General features: G+C 39.0%; 1 protein-coding gene across 1 annotated transcript; it reads right to left on the bottom strand.

The window, feature by feature from the left end:
- Positions 1-2054: 2054 nt before the first annotated feature.
- On the bottom strand, positions 2055-12260 carry LOC105041023 (uncharacterized). The gene is made up of 4 exons (XM_010917812.4): positions 12035-12260; positions 11395-11942; positions 11174-11265; positions 2055-2470 (listed from the first exon to the last, which is right to left on the bottom strand). Exons 1-4 carry the CDS (start codon positions 12123-12125, stop codon positions 2464-2466), a joined length of 738 nt encoding a protein of 245 aa, XP_010916114.1. The 5' UTR covers positions 12126-12260; the 3' UTR covers positions 2055-2463.
- Positions 12261-13083: the final 823 nt, after the last annotated feature.

Genomic DNA, 13083 nt, shown 5'->3' with positions numbered 1-13083 from the left:
GCCCGCGCTCCCAAGGCCGACGCCGGATGGCGGTTTGCGTTCCCCAGAAGGCGCCGGATACTCGGTCGTCTGACACCGGATCGTCCGATGCCTGACCGTCTGACACCGGATCGTCCGACACTCGATCGTCTGACACCGGATCGTCTGACACCTGATCACCTGACATCGGATTGTCGGACGTCGCGTCATTGAATGACGGGACACCTGACATCGATTTGTCCAGATCGTCCGTCGGTGAGATCGGCAAAATCAAGCCAGGACGCAATGAAGAATCCACTCCTTTCGCCCAACGCCCCACCCGCGTGGAGATGCGAGCCAACGTGACATCAGGCTTAGGAGTGGGGGGGGCAACTGTTGGGATATGCCGACCGACCCTATTGCCGACTCACCATCACCGATCCATCCTCGACATCGATTCAACTACGGGTCTCGATCCCGACCATCCGTGAGAATCGCCCGACCGACTTCGTCCGACCGACTTCACCCGACCGACGGTGGGCAACACTGACGGTGACTACCGATCATGTCCGATCGGGGTGGATCGGCCTAACGGGCCAACGTCGCCCGTCGCCTCTGATCACCTGGGATCCGATCCTCTGTGACCGACTTCCTATCGGGTGGGACACCACCGACTCACCGTCGGTTTGGATGCCTGACGTCCCGCCTCTACAGGTCCTTCTAGACGCCGAATGAGCGGCATGGGCCGCAGTCCTATCAAGCAAATGCCATACCAGCACCAGGGGGCATTGTCCTGCCAGGAAGCCTGGGGCGCTGTCCTGCCAAGGACGCGAATTAATTCCTAAGACCTGTCAGCTTTGTCAACGACGTGACAACCTCCGACGATTTGATAACTCTCCAGTTGTCTACATCACCGACGGTGGGGCCATACCACCTCCTACTATAAATCGGGGAAGGCAATAGTGCTAAAGAGATCTTTTCGAAAACTCTCAAGCTCTCCCTCTCCCTCTCTCTCTCCCTCGTTGAGCTTCCTCTTTCCTTTTCGCTGTTGCCTAGTCTCCTCTCTGACTTGACCGTCGAAAGGTCCCCCTTGGAGCCACCTCCGGTCAGTGCGGATTTCTTTTGCAGGCGCACGTTCCCGACGACCAGACGACGAGGGGATTGGCCGCAACACGCTTCATGCAATTTATGTAAAGATGGCTTGAATGCTTCCCTGAAGAGCTTCTGCATGTAATAAAATCAGTGGCATTAGAGAAATTCTTTATACACCGTAGAAAAAATACACCATCATTTGCCAACATGTATTTAATGCCTATAATTTTATTTTTTTTATTTAAAATTTTGAATGATGAAAATATTCTTCTTTTTCTTAAAAATTATGACGTTATGACATGTAGCATTCAAATTATGACTCCCTGTACAAAATGTTATAATTTTTTATATATCATCATAAAAAAGAGAGGAGCATTTTTATTATTTAAAAATTTTATAAATTTTTAATGATAAAAATATCTTTTCTTCTTTATTATTTTTTTAAAAAAAATTATAACATTCTACGTAAAAAATCATAATTTAAGCGAAAGACGTTATAATATAGACACGAGATGTCATAATTAAAAAAAATATATATTTTATCATTCAAAATTTCAAATAAAAAAATGAAACTATGATCATCAAATATATATTAAAAAATAATAGCTATATAGTTTAGTTATATGAGATAATATTTTTTTTTTTACATCGGATACAGTGTACGAAGACTTTCCCCTTACTGGTAAGGAAAGCAATCTAATCTTGAATTGCGTCTCAAAGTAAAAAGAGTAGTGTAAGGTGGATTGCAGCAGAAAGCAGCATCTTGTTTTCTGCAGTCGTCAGCTTTCCCATGTCAACTGGGCTAGAAGAAATGTACTTTCATGCTTCACGAGTTGCTTTCCAGAATTCCAGTAAATGAAGTGATCTAACTGAAAATGGGGTTACCGTGGCCTCTCGTCATTCCAGAATCAGATGTCACACGATCACACTTTCACATAAAAACCACTCATGAAACAAACAAAAGATGTCTCTCCTGGGACAAACTGATAAAATTGAACAAGAGATGCTGAAAGAATATGTTTTATGGATATTGTACACATTCACAAGCATATCAAGCCAACAAGAGCAATCAATCAAAATCCACACCTTGCAGCAGATAGTTTTTCTGGCAATGAAGACATGGACATACTTTGGCATGGCACAAGACTATACATCAGAAAACCAATCAAAATGCTTCCCGATTCACCAAAAAGGAAAAAAGAAAACCAATCAAAAATTATACAGACATCAACACCAAGAAACCAGAAATAGTTAATGAGCCAATGATGTTGGCGTCCTAATAACCAGGAACAATAAGAGCACACGTCAGATGACCTCCAATTACCTTGGTCATCTACTTTCATAACCCACCTAAAAAAAGATCCCCAGCTTTGATGTAGAGATCTTCATGAATTGCTCTTTCTTGATGCAGCTTCAATTTCTGCTTGGATGACATGTTAAAAAACATGTTATCATGGGCATAAAAGTGAATAAAGAAAAGTATAGAGAGAAATACATCTAAGCAATGACATATAGCAGAACTTGAAGCAGACAGAAAAATTAAGAAAGCAGAATCATGAGGTCACAACATCAATGGCCAGATAGCCATTATATGTATTTGTGGTGGCATAATGCCATAAACACAAATATTTTTCTTTTTCTCACATTAGCAGTTCAAGGAACAACTTCTAATTATTATGAAAATTAATTTAGATTTCAAATACAGATTCAAATGCAAGTAGAAGTTATTTAGGCTGGTTAAAATACAAATAGTTAAGACAGAATGGGATAATTATTTTATGTAAGCTGTTTAAACCATAGTTGCCAAAATAGACAACAGATGTTCGAAGCAATACATAAGCAACAAGCATAAAGACAAAAGAATTCCACAGCTGGAAATGGAAGAAAGGGTGTTAACATGTGAGAAATGCATGGAAATCATCATAAGTACAAAAGGCCACTAAGAAATAGTTTGCAGTTTTCTATGGGAATAATAGAGTTCCCACTGCATTCCCCCAAAGCTCTCTGTTCTAGAGAAGCCAAGTTGTGTCCATTTCTTAAATTCCATCTACCAAGAAATCTGAGTAGGAAATGCATCTCAAAGTAACATGGTTTAGACTCCAACACATAAGCCACACAAGCAAACTTAGAGAACTCGTGTATTTTGGAAAAGCAGCCGTATTAACATAAGCAACAGAAAATAGTTAAATGTTATGATATTCAACCTAAAGAAGACAGGATATTGTATTAAATGGAAATTCCCAACGGGCACTCATCATACAATCTGATATTTGTTCGTCAAAAGCATCAAATGATGAATAGATACTTAAATTTTGAAGAGAAGAAAGTTCTGTGGCATTTTCATGACAATTCATGCCTCTTCTCTAAGTTTTTAATTGGTCCCACATGTAAGGTTCAGGTGTTTCCATGTTTGTATGATTGTATCTGCCTCCCACCATTCCCCCTCTTTTAGTACTCATATAAGCAAGCTGTTGGTCAGAAAGATGGCCAAACCCAACCACCACTTCAACTTTTAATCAAGCAATTAGTGTGCATAGGTCCGAACAAGCTATCTAATCACCACAGTATTTCACCACTTTACCTTTTGTACATGAAATGCTGGCAACAGGGAATATCATGTACTATATAATCACATCTAGGTTGCATGTCATGTATTCCATGTGCGCTATAACACCATTTGTCAAGAGTGAACGTTAAACACTACTGCTAAAATAGCTATCATGACACCTCCTGCATGATGCTGGTATGGAAGGGGTAATGGCAGGAGCAGGATTTAGTATGAATTGTAAAAGTTAAGATATGCGAGTCCATTGATAAATCGACACACCCAACTTGAGAGAATCAAGATCCCCATGATCTCAGATGCACAAGGTGGATAGTCCATACCCTGGACACAGGATTCTGTTCAAAAAACGACAAAATCGATGGGATGACACTTGCTTTCCCATGTATGTAGTCATGCATCGTGGACTTTTCATGGCGATATTCTTATTCTTGAAATGTAAATCAAGTCTGTGCATTATCATTGACAGGTAAAACCTACTTAACGGACCTCTGTTGCTCATTCTTATACAATATTTACAGATATGATGCAATACTGTAAAAGATGTCTGAATTTGTCACTCTCAAGTGAGAATAGAAAGAGAGTCATCACTCCTCACCATATAGGCATCACAGATATTGGAATGAAGAAAGAAAGCCTCAATAAAGAGGATTTAGCTGCCTAGAATAAACAAAGAACAACAATAGTAAGAAAAACAAAAATACATGGCTGTTTACTTGCGCAAGGAAACATCACATCAATCCCATAGTGCATGATCTTGGTTTCCCAAATATTTCCCAACAGTTCTCCACCTTATGCATGTGATGTAGTCAAATCTAGAGTCTACCTAGTCAGATGTGTGGATAAGTCCATGGTGGTGTAAGGGTGCACACCTTATGCACTTGAGATGCACTCAAATCTAGAGTCTACCTACCCAGATATGTTGATAAGTCCATGGTGGTGCAAGGGTGTATCTATTGTAGATTTGTATTCTCTATTAACAACCATGCATCTTCAGCTTTCAATTACGATATTCTCTATAATTAGAAAGCAAATCCCTCTGATTTGGATTTCCTTTATTATTCTTGCAACATATATAGATGATGAGGACTCTTCATATGCTAATTTAGGAGTGAGACAATCAAACTACATGTTCACAATCTCCCATTTATGTATATATACTTGGCATTCCCTAGCAATAAACTATCTACCCGTGAAACTATTAGTCATATATGTACTTGTTATGATGTTAAACATTTCATATCAAATACATATGACAATAAACCACATGGAATTAAGTATCAAAGCTGCAAATTGAAACCCATGTTGTCATGAGGATAGAGACATTGAAGAACTCCCCTTGATCTATCATAATCAATGAATCTAATCCTTATCTAAACCATCTGGTCATCGTTAAGATACACCAGAGAGACGTGATGCCTCTTATATTCTTATACTTATGCACTATCTTCTATTATTGCAATTTGACTGGATATTAAGGAAACTAACATAATGTAAACTTGAGTTTTTAAATTGAATCCAGAAAGATAATTCTAAGAATGGGTTATCTTGATGTCTGTTCTTTGGTCCAATAAAGACTGATGATGCTGCATGGTCACTATATCTGGTATATAAAAAAAGCCTCGAATTTTTCAAAAGAGAAGGTCAAAGAAAAATACAGAAACAAGATTCTTCAGGATGTTGATTATGGGTTTGAAATGAGCAGCATGGTTCATGACCACGCCACCATGTATTGGCTTTACAGATATGAACTTGACACCATGTTGATAGCCTACTGGAATGGTAGATATAATAGATAAATTATGATATATGTTAGATGTATGTCCTAGAAGCCAATCAGACCAACACATTAATTCTTTCTAGGACATAATTTTGTACTTGATCAAATTAATTAGGATAGTTAATTCCATTCATGTAGTGTATGTGTCCATGAATCGTCTAGAGAATTAATAAGATGATGATACATATTCTCAAGAGTTGAGAATTTGAGGCATGTGTCATTGATGGTTAATTCTCAAATTGCTTCCGATCAAAAGATCATCACGAGGACGGTGACTGATCTGATAAGATTGGTGCACAGATCGCCTCCCTTAGGATCAACGATTCTCGAGTATACAATGTGGGGATACTGGAGCAAGAGTGCAGGTGGTCGTTAAAGAACAACGGTATCAAACGTGATCAACATGAGAAGTCATTTGGATGTCTACTCTCGTCAGTGACATTCTCAATGCTGTAGTGATGTGACTAATTTTTAGACCTACGATGCCTCGACTGTTCATAATGAGGTTGCTGTAGTTTGACTGCACTATAACTCGATCTCCTAACTATATGAAGTCTTGATATGTATGTTAGTTGCAGTAGATTCATTGTAGGAATAGGATGTGCACCAAGATGAGATCTATCGACCTTAGTGGTTAAGGAGTAGTCCTATATGATTTATCAGATTGAATTCAAAAGACCTTGGTCAGGGCAATGTGAATGATGGAAAGAAGTTTCCATCAGGTTTCACGAATGAACTCAAGTCAAATAAATCTTACATATAACAGACGATGGAATTTGACGAGTTTTTCATAACCTCCATCTTTTCAGATTTAACGATAGAAGAATTGAATCACACGGTAACTACACGTAGAGGTCCATTCTTCTGTTCTACTAGATTGCCACTACATGCTGCTAGACGTCATTGATGGATTGTGAGATCAATGAGAATTATTTTAATGGTCAATAATTTTCGATTGATAAGTTGAAATTGTTCCAATCTATTGAAAGAAGTTTCAATGATATTTTGATAGATCAAAATATTTTTCACTACCAAATAGAATAGAACCTATGGGATCACACAAAAAAAATCTTGACTGATTGGATTGTCGAATCATAATTTCGAATTGTAAATCGCAAGTGATCTTAATTATCAATTTGATTGATAATTAGACTAAAACATAAAAGTTACATTGAGGACTTACTAAGAGTTAGTAAGTTACAGGAGGACTTAATTGTAATTGTTGCATAATATTTGATTTGATCAAATATTGAGATTGGATCCTAATCAAATTAAATTAGATTTAATTTGATTAGTTTTGGTTTGAGTTTGACTCAAACTAGATTTCATTAATCTAATGGGATTAGTTTTAATAGATATTAGACCCAAACCTATCTAGATTAGACTTGACCTAATCTTTAGCAATATTTGATTTGGATTGGATCCTAGCCAAATTAAAACAAATTTAATTTGATTAGATGTGGTTTTAATTTGATTTGGATTGGGTTTTATTAGTCTACTAGGATTGGACTTAATTTATGATGAAATCAAATCTAAATTGGACTCCAACTTCTACTTAGATTTAGACTTAACCTTGACCAAATCAAACAAGGAGGAGATCAAGCCATAGAAACCCCACGCCCCAATGGTTCCATGCTCCATATTTTTCACGTTGGGAAGGAATTATGGCGTGGAGAAAAATAAGGAAGGGGGTGGGCGACACAAGGTAAGGGAGTTTGAATCCATATCTATCTCCATCCTGTCCTAACAAACCCTAACCACCTTTTGAGTTTAAATAGAGGGATATGGGGTGCCTCCTCCTAGTTGATAAGATCAAATATTGTGGGCATGTGAAATCAAGGGAGGATTGGCATGGAGGAGAATTTTTATGTGAAGAAAAAAAAGATGGATTCCCCTTCTCTAGATTCCTTCTTTCTTACAACCAAGAGTTGGTTGTTTAGGGGTAACTTCTTCCCTCTCTCCCTTGTCCAAGAGTTGGACATATCTCTCTCTTCTTCTCTCCCAAAGATGTCCAAGAGTTGGACATTAAAATCAGATTTGATCTGATTGATTTTTTTATCTATGAGATGGACGGTTCTCCTCTACCTTTCCCAGATCTAGTCCAAGAGTTGGATAAAAAAAAAAAGATTAGATCTCTTATCTTCTTCTGTATAACTTGATTTTTTCTCTTGAGAAGAAAAAAATGAAAAAAAAAAATCAGATTTGATCTGATTTCATATTCCTCCTACAGATCGTTTTGATTTTCTGGAGAAGAGAATCAAAAGATCAAATCGATTCGACAATCCAGAGAGCGATCTCTGCAAGGAAGCTAGCATCCTGGTGAGATCGAGATCTCCTGATCAAATCAGTCTCGATGGATACCTCTAGAGGCCGGATACTTGTGCGGCTATGACGAGACCTCGAAGACATCCACGGACCATCGGATAGTGGTGAAGACCTACCCATGTAAAGGTATAAAATTCAAATCCCTCTTTTAGATCTTTAATCTTGTTATTAATAATGATGTCTGATTTTATTTTGAGATTTGATCTTTTTATGCATGCTAGCTAGATTAGATCTAATTATTGATTTGCAATTTTGAAACCGTTCTGACATAAGGTTGCCCAGATATAACGGTTAAACGTTATACTGAATGATTGTCCTAAAATGATGTTAAAAATTCAGATCTGAAATTTCTATTCCGCTGCAAATTCTGTATAAATTTTTTTAAAATTTCTGCATGCATACATGTTGCCATGTGATGTCGACATCCAACAATGAAATAGTATTTTGTTCTATTTCTAAGAGCTAGCAATATTATGTTTTGATTTATCAGGATGATTTATGAATGTGAGGTTGTAAAGAGCTTTTAACATCTATGCAAGGAAACCTAGTGAAAGATTCTCACTACCTAATGTCTTATACAACATGTGAGATCTAGTGGTTGAAGTCATTTTTGCTAAAATGAAGTGCCAAGTCAAAGACTAGAAAGTTACATTGTGATATCACAAGTACCAGTGAAATTTCTGCATATTATGTTTTTCATGAGTAACTAAAGCAGTAACATCATTGAAGTTTTTCAGTAGCAATATTTTTGAATATAACTTTTTATCTGAAATGCAAGAACCAACAAAGTTGCTTAATCCGAAAAAGTTAATTTTAAAGAAACATATGACAGACATGCTTGCAAAAGCATAGAATCACAATTAACAATAAGTTCATTTTCAAACTTGGATGCTCTGACATCAATTTTTCAACAGAGGGGAAATGTTGGAATATTTTGATATGGTAACATTCAGTTAGTATAAGTATCATCTCTACTATTATAAAGAGAGAAGGTTTTGTGAGCATACTTTTCTTTGTGACCAAATACCTCTATTTAGTAGGACTATTTGATGACTAAGTTGCACTTCTTAGAGTTCCAATACAATCAGAAAGGGAAATTATTTTAAAGCATTTAAAGTTCTAAAAAAATATAGAAAATCTGTAGAGTCCTATTCTAGAAAGTAAAAAAGTACTTCAGGTCCGCATATCTGAACATGATCTTTCAAATTCCAAATTTATCTCAGCCAACTTTTTTCATTCATTCTATTTATCTGCCTTTTTCTTCCTTCTCACATGGTTCATTTTTCTCAAGCCACACGCATAGCATGTGCTAAACACTAGTTCTATATAATTGTTGCTAATAGGCATGGAATCATCACAAATGGGTCTCAACCAATGAGGTTTTCAACCATATTCTTCATGTGACAAACTATTACTGGTAGACCATGAAGTAGAGGGTACTTTTAGTTACTCAGTCAGTAATGTTGGAAACCTGATTTCATTGATGAAGATTAAGGGCTTCCAAGAATCAAGAGTGTGATCATATCCAATTCTTCTCCTCAGAGTATGCACTATCGCATGTCTTTCCATTTCAATGCATGCCACTGTGCCAACAATGCTAAATACATCATGGGCACTGCACATCAGGTTGTGCTAAAAGCTAATAAATTGGGGCACAAGTAGAATACGACATGAAATATTCATTAGAATCAAAAAATTGGTTTGGTCTAATAGCCCATGCACTTACCGATCTCCTAATTCAAAGAAAGAGAAAAACCCCCTCGTTAGCAAGCACTGCACCCTGAAGTAACAGGACAAATCATTCAAACAAATGAATCTTTGTTGCAGGGTTTGCTTCTTGTAATGGAAACCACATCCAGTGCCCATTCATATAAAGGAAAGTCTATGCCTCTAAGTCAACCTAATCCAAAAAGGCTAAGTTGCAGGTTAGGCCAAAAAGCAGGTAGTCTCTGCTTCACATGAGACATTCCAATAGGTGCTAACAAGATTTTTTTTCCAACTAACCTCCAAAGAAAAAGGAAAAGATGAATATCATTAGGAGGCTGTGCACAAGTTGCATAAATTTGCTGCATGACAATGTGTATGGGACTTATTGCAGCATATCCACATGCTGTTGTGCTCAACTTTTCTGTATAGCAAGTCCATCAATTGTGTCATTTAAACATTAGATTACCCCCCTCTTATTTCCCCTTCTTACTGAATGTTACTAATTTAATACTTACAAGGTGCCCCATGCTTTGCATCAAACTTCCATATTAGTCTGTGCTAAACTTCTTAAGTTTTTGTGGTCCTTATATTTGATAGTAGTAATATTTTTAGAAGGTCACATGTTGTAGCATAGCATAAATTGCTATGTTTATCTTGAAGGTCACACACACACACACACATATAAATGTATGTACGTATGTATGTTTTAAGATGTAAAACATTGTACATCCTTAAAGAAAGCAACTACAGTATTCTAAAGGCAAAAGAATTGTAGCAGGTTTTGCTAGTATATTGTAGCATGCCAATTGTGGATCTTTTAACAGAGGCTTTTGCTTCTCATATCAATTTTATCCGAGTGTTATCATGATACAATAGAAAATATGTAATATAACAGCACATAATTAGCATTGTCATAATACTATCCTTTTTAATTTGTACGTTAAAAGAAATCAGGTGTATGGTCAAGGGCAGAGATGAGTGTGCCAAACCCATTTCAACAAATAAAATCAATTTATTGACACCAAACGGTGAACGTAGATTTCAAAAGCTTTTTCTATAGATTTGCTTTGAAAATTCTTCTCACTTATTGGTTCCCATGCAAAATAGCTCAACTCAAATATAAAATATCTTTAAAAAAACAAAAAAAAAAAAAATCAACACTTCACCCAGCCTCACACCATAGCATTGTTTGATCTACTCAGCCATGAGACTCCTATATCTGTGACACCCTCTTTACTGGTGCCATCTCTGGTCCACACTAAACACTCCAAAGACCTTATAAGGCATCAAATAATCTACTGGTGCTACTCAAACTTATTTTGATGTATCCTGTTGTAATTTTATCCTTCATTGTTATTTCACGCATTTGCCTGTACAAGTTTTGTCCTTCCATGTTTAGCTTTTATTTCATCAATGGCAGTGTTCTCTCATTAATATCATCAATTTGAAAAGGAAAACCAAAGATAAACAAATTCATTGATATACTTACCAAACTATGCATATAACTAGTGATGAATAAACTCTGCAGACATCCAAATTAACTTTTGAAGAAAAGGACAACAAGGCGCTCTGAAGTTCATTGATAAACTTACCAAACTATGCATATAACTAGTGATCAATAAACTCTGCAGACATCTAAATTAACTTTTGAAGAAAATGACAACAAGGCGCTGTGAAGTTCACATATAAAAGACTGATTACTTCCAATAAAGGATAAGAAATAACGAGTTTCTATCATTTTGTCGAACCTGGAAGCATCTCTGGAGCTTGTAAAAACATCAAACAATCCACAGCAGTTCCACCATGTTGCGCGATGCTCCACCAATGGGGCTGGAGCAGCCTAAGGGAATTTCAAATCAATCCCCAAAAAAATCAGCATATTCTTGTCAGCCAATCCATCATGGAGCATAAAGCAGGCACAACAGAAACAGTCAATCCGACACACTTGCTTCAACTTCTCGATAGTTACCTCAGATCTCTCACTCTCGTGGCAGAGTTCACCACTCTCGCGAGGCTGAGACTGTTCGACAACCGGAGCCAGCGGAGTGTCGAAAATAGGCACCGACTTGGCTTCACTCTCCTGCGCTAGAGCCTCCGAAGTCACTGCCGCAGTTTCGGTAGCTTCTATTACCTCCTCGGTTACAAAAACGGGTTCATGAACAGGAACGACCGACGCCACCGCCGCCGACTTCTCTTCCGCAACCTCAGTGGAGCCGCCGCCGCCGAGGCCCGCCTCCTCCTTCTCGGACTGGACCAGCTCGACACTCACATCCTCGGCCTCCCTGGAAACAGGTATCGCCATCGTCTCCTCCTCGACCACCTTTTCTTTTTCCTTTTCCTTTTCCTCCTTTGTAGGATTCTCCGTCACCTTGGCGATCTCCTCACCGGGCTTCTCCTTGCCGTTCTCCGAGCTATCCATCGCGGCAACGGCGACGGATTCCGATCTTGGAGATTCCCCCTTCCTCTCGTCGCCTTCGTCGCTGGTATCGCCCTTGGAGTCGTGGCTCTCGCCGTTGCCTGGCTCAAGTGAAAAACGCAAGAAAGAGAGAGGTTCTTATTTCACCCGCAAAGTAGATTCAATGAGAGAAAAAGTAGGGGGTGAGGGCGACCAGGAGAAGGGTTGGTAGGGGAATCGGGTGGGTGGATGCCCATCTCCTTCTTTCGCCGAGCAGCTTTCCTCTTCTTCGCACCTGACGGCATGATGGGATGATTGGATTGATAGCTGGCGAGAACGTGCCAGCGAAGGAGAGGGGGAGAAGACAACGCTTATGGGGGGGCTGCTAATTTTGATGGGGCCACGGCAAGCTTTATTTCCGGCCAATCACGAAAGCAGTCTAAAAGATAGGATTTGGTTGCGTAGCGAACGAGAAGATAAAAGCAACAGTCGCTAGGAAGGGGAGGTTTCCGGAATGAAAGAGATGGAATGGGAAAGATACTGTGAATTTATTTTACTTTCTTTTATTTTATTTTATTTTGCCTTTCATGTCGGCCGGTCTTTCAGAGGAGTTATTTGAGGAGACTGGGGGAAGGGAAGGTGGGGGAGGGAAGATAGAAGGGCTCGAGACGGTGGGGGGCAAGGGGGAGGCGCTTGGTTTTTATGTCCTTGACCTTTATGTGCCTCCTAGATGAGGATTTGTCTCTGGTGTCCTTCTTTCCCACGGTCCTGGTCATGAATGGTTTGAGTCGGGAGTGGCGGACGGCAGATCGCCGGCGCGCAGGCTCACCTACGTTTCAATGTCATTGAGTGGTGGATCTGTGGATGCCGACAATCACCAATCAGTTAGTTAGAAGTAGTCGTCCCGTGGATTTTGAGATCCACTGTATAAGTTGACAGGTTACCAACGGCGTTGGTTTTCTATGCTTCGCACATCCGTTGAGAGGAGCAGCGGTCAGCAAATGTCATGATAAAATATTGTTTACAGGCACCAACGTGGCCTTTCATTTGGTGGCCTGGAACGCTCCGGAGCACCCCGGTCGCCTATTGCCAGATTCAAAGGGTCATAAACAGGAATAAGTACATGTGAGGTGCCTCGAGGCCCGATTGAAACATTTTTTTATTATTTCTTTACGTTAGTCGTGCTTCAATTATTGGACTTCATACCGGTGTCCGTGTCCGTGTCCGTGTCCGTGCTCAAGGCATCAGCGGTTACATGAGCGC

This window comes from Elaeis guineensis, chromosome 3, assembly GCF_000442705.2.
Source record: "Elaeis guineensis isolate ETL-2024a chromosome 3, EG11, whole genome shotgun sequence".
NCBI lineage: Eukaryota > Viridiplantae > Streptophyta > Magnoliopsida > Arecales > Arecaceae > Elaeis > Elaeis guineensis.
This window is presented reverse-complemented; position numbering and strand designations above follow the sequence as displayed.

Excerpts from the sequence above, each read along its gene's own strand:
- LOC105041023 (XM_010917812.4), bottom strand. The coding sequence starts at position 12,125 with ATGCCGTCAGGTGCGAAGAAGAGGAAAGCTGCTCGGCGAAAGAAGGAG. Across the intron at positions 11,943-12,034 it reads CCCTACCAACCCTTCTCCTG|GCAACGGCGAGAGCCACGAC; the intron begins GTCGCCCTCACC and ends CACTTGAGCCAG. Across the intron at positions 11,266-11,394 it reads ACGAGAGTGAGAGATCTGAG|GCTGCTCCAGCCCCATTGGT; the intron begins GTAACTATCGAG and ends AAATTCCCTTAG.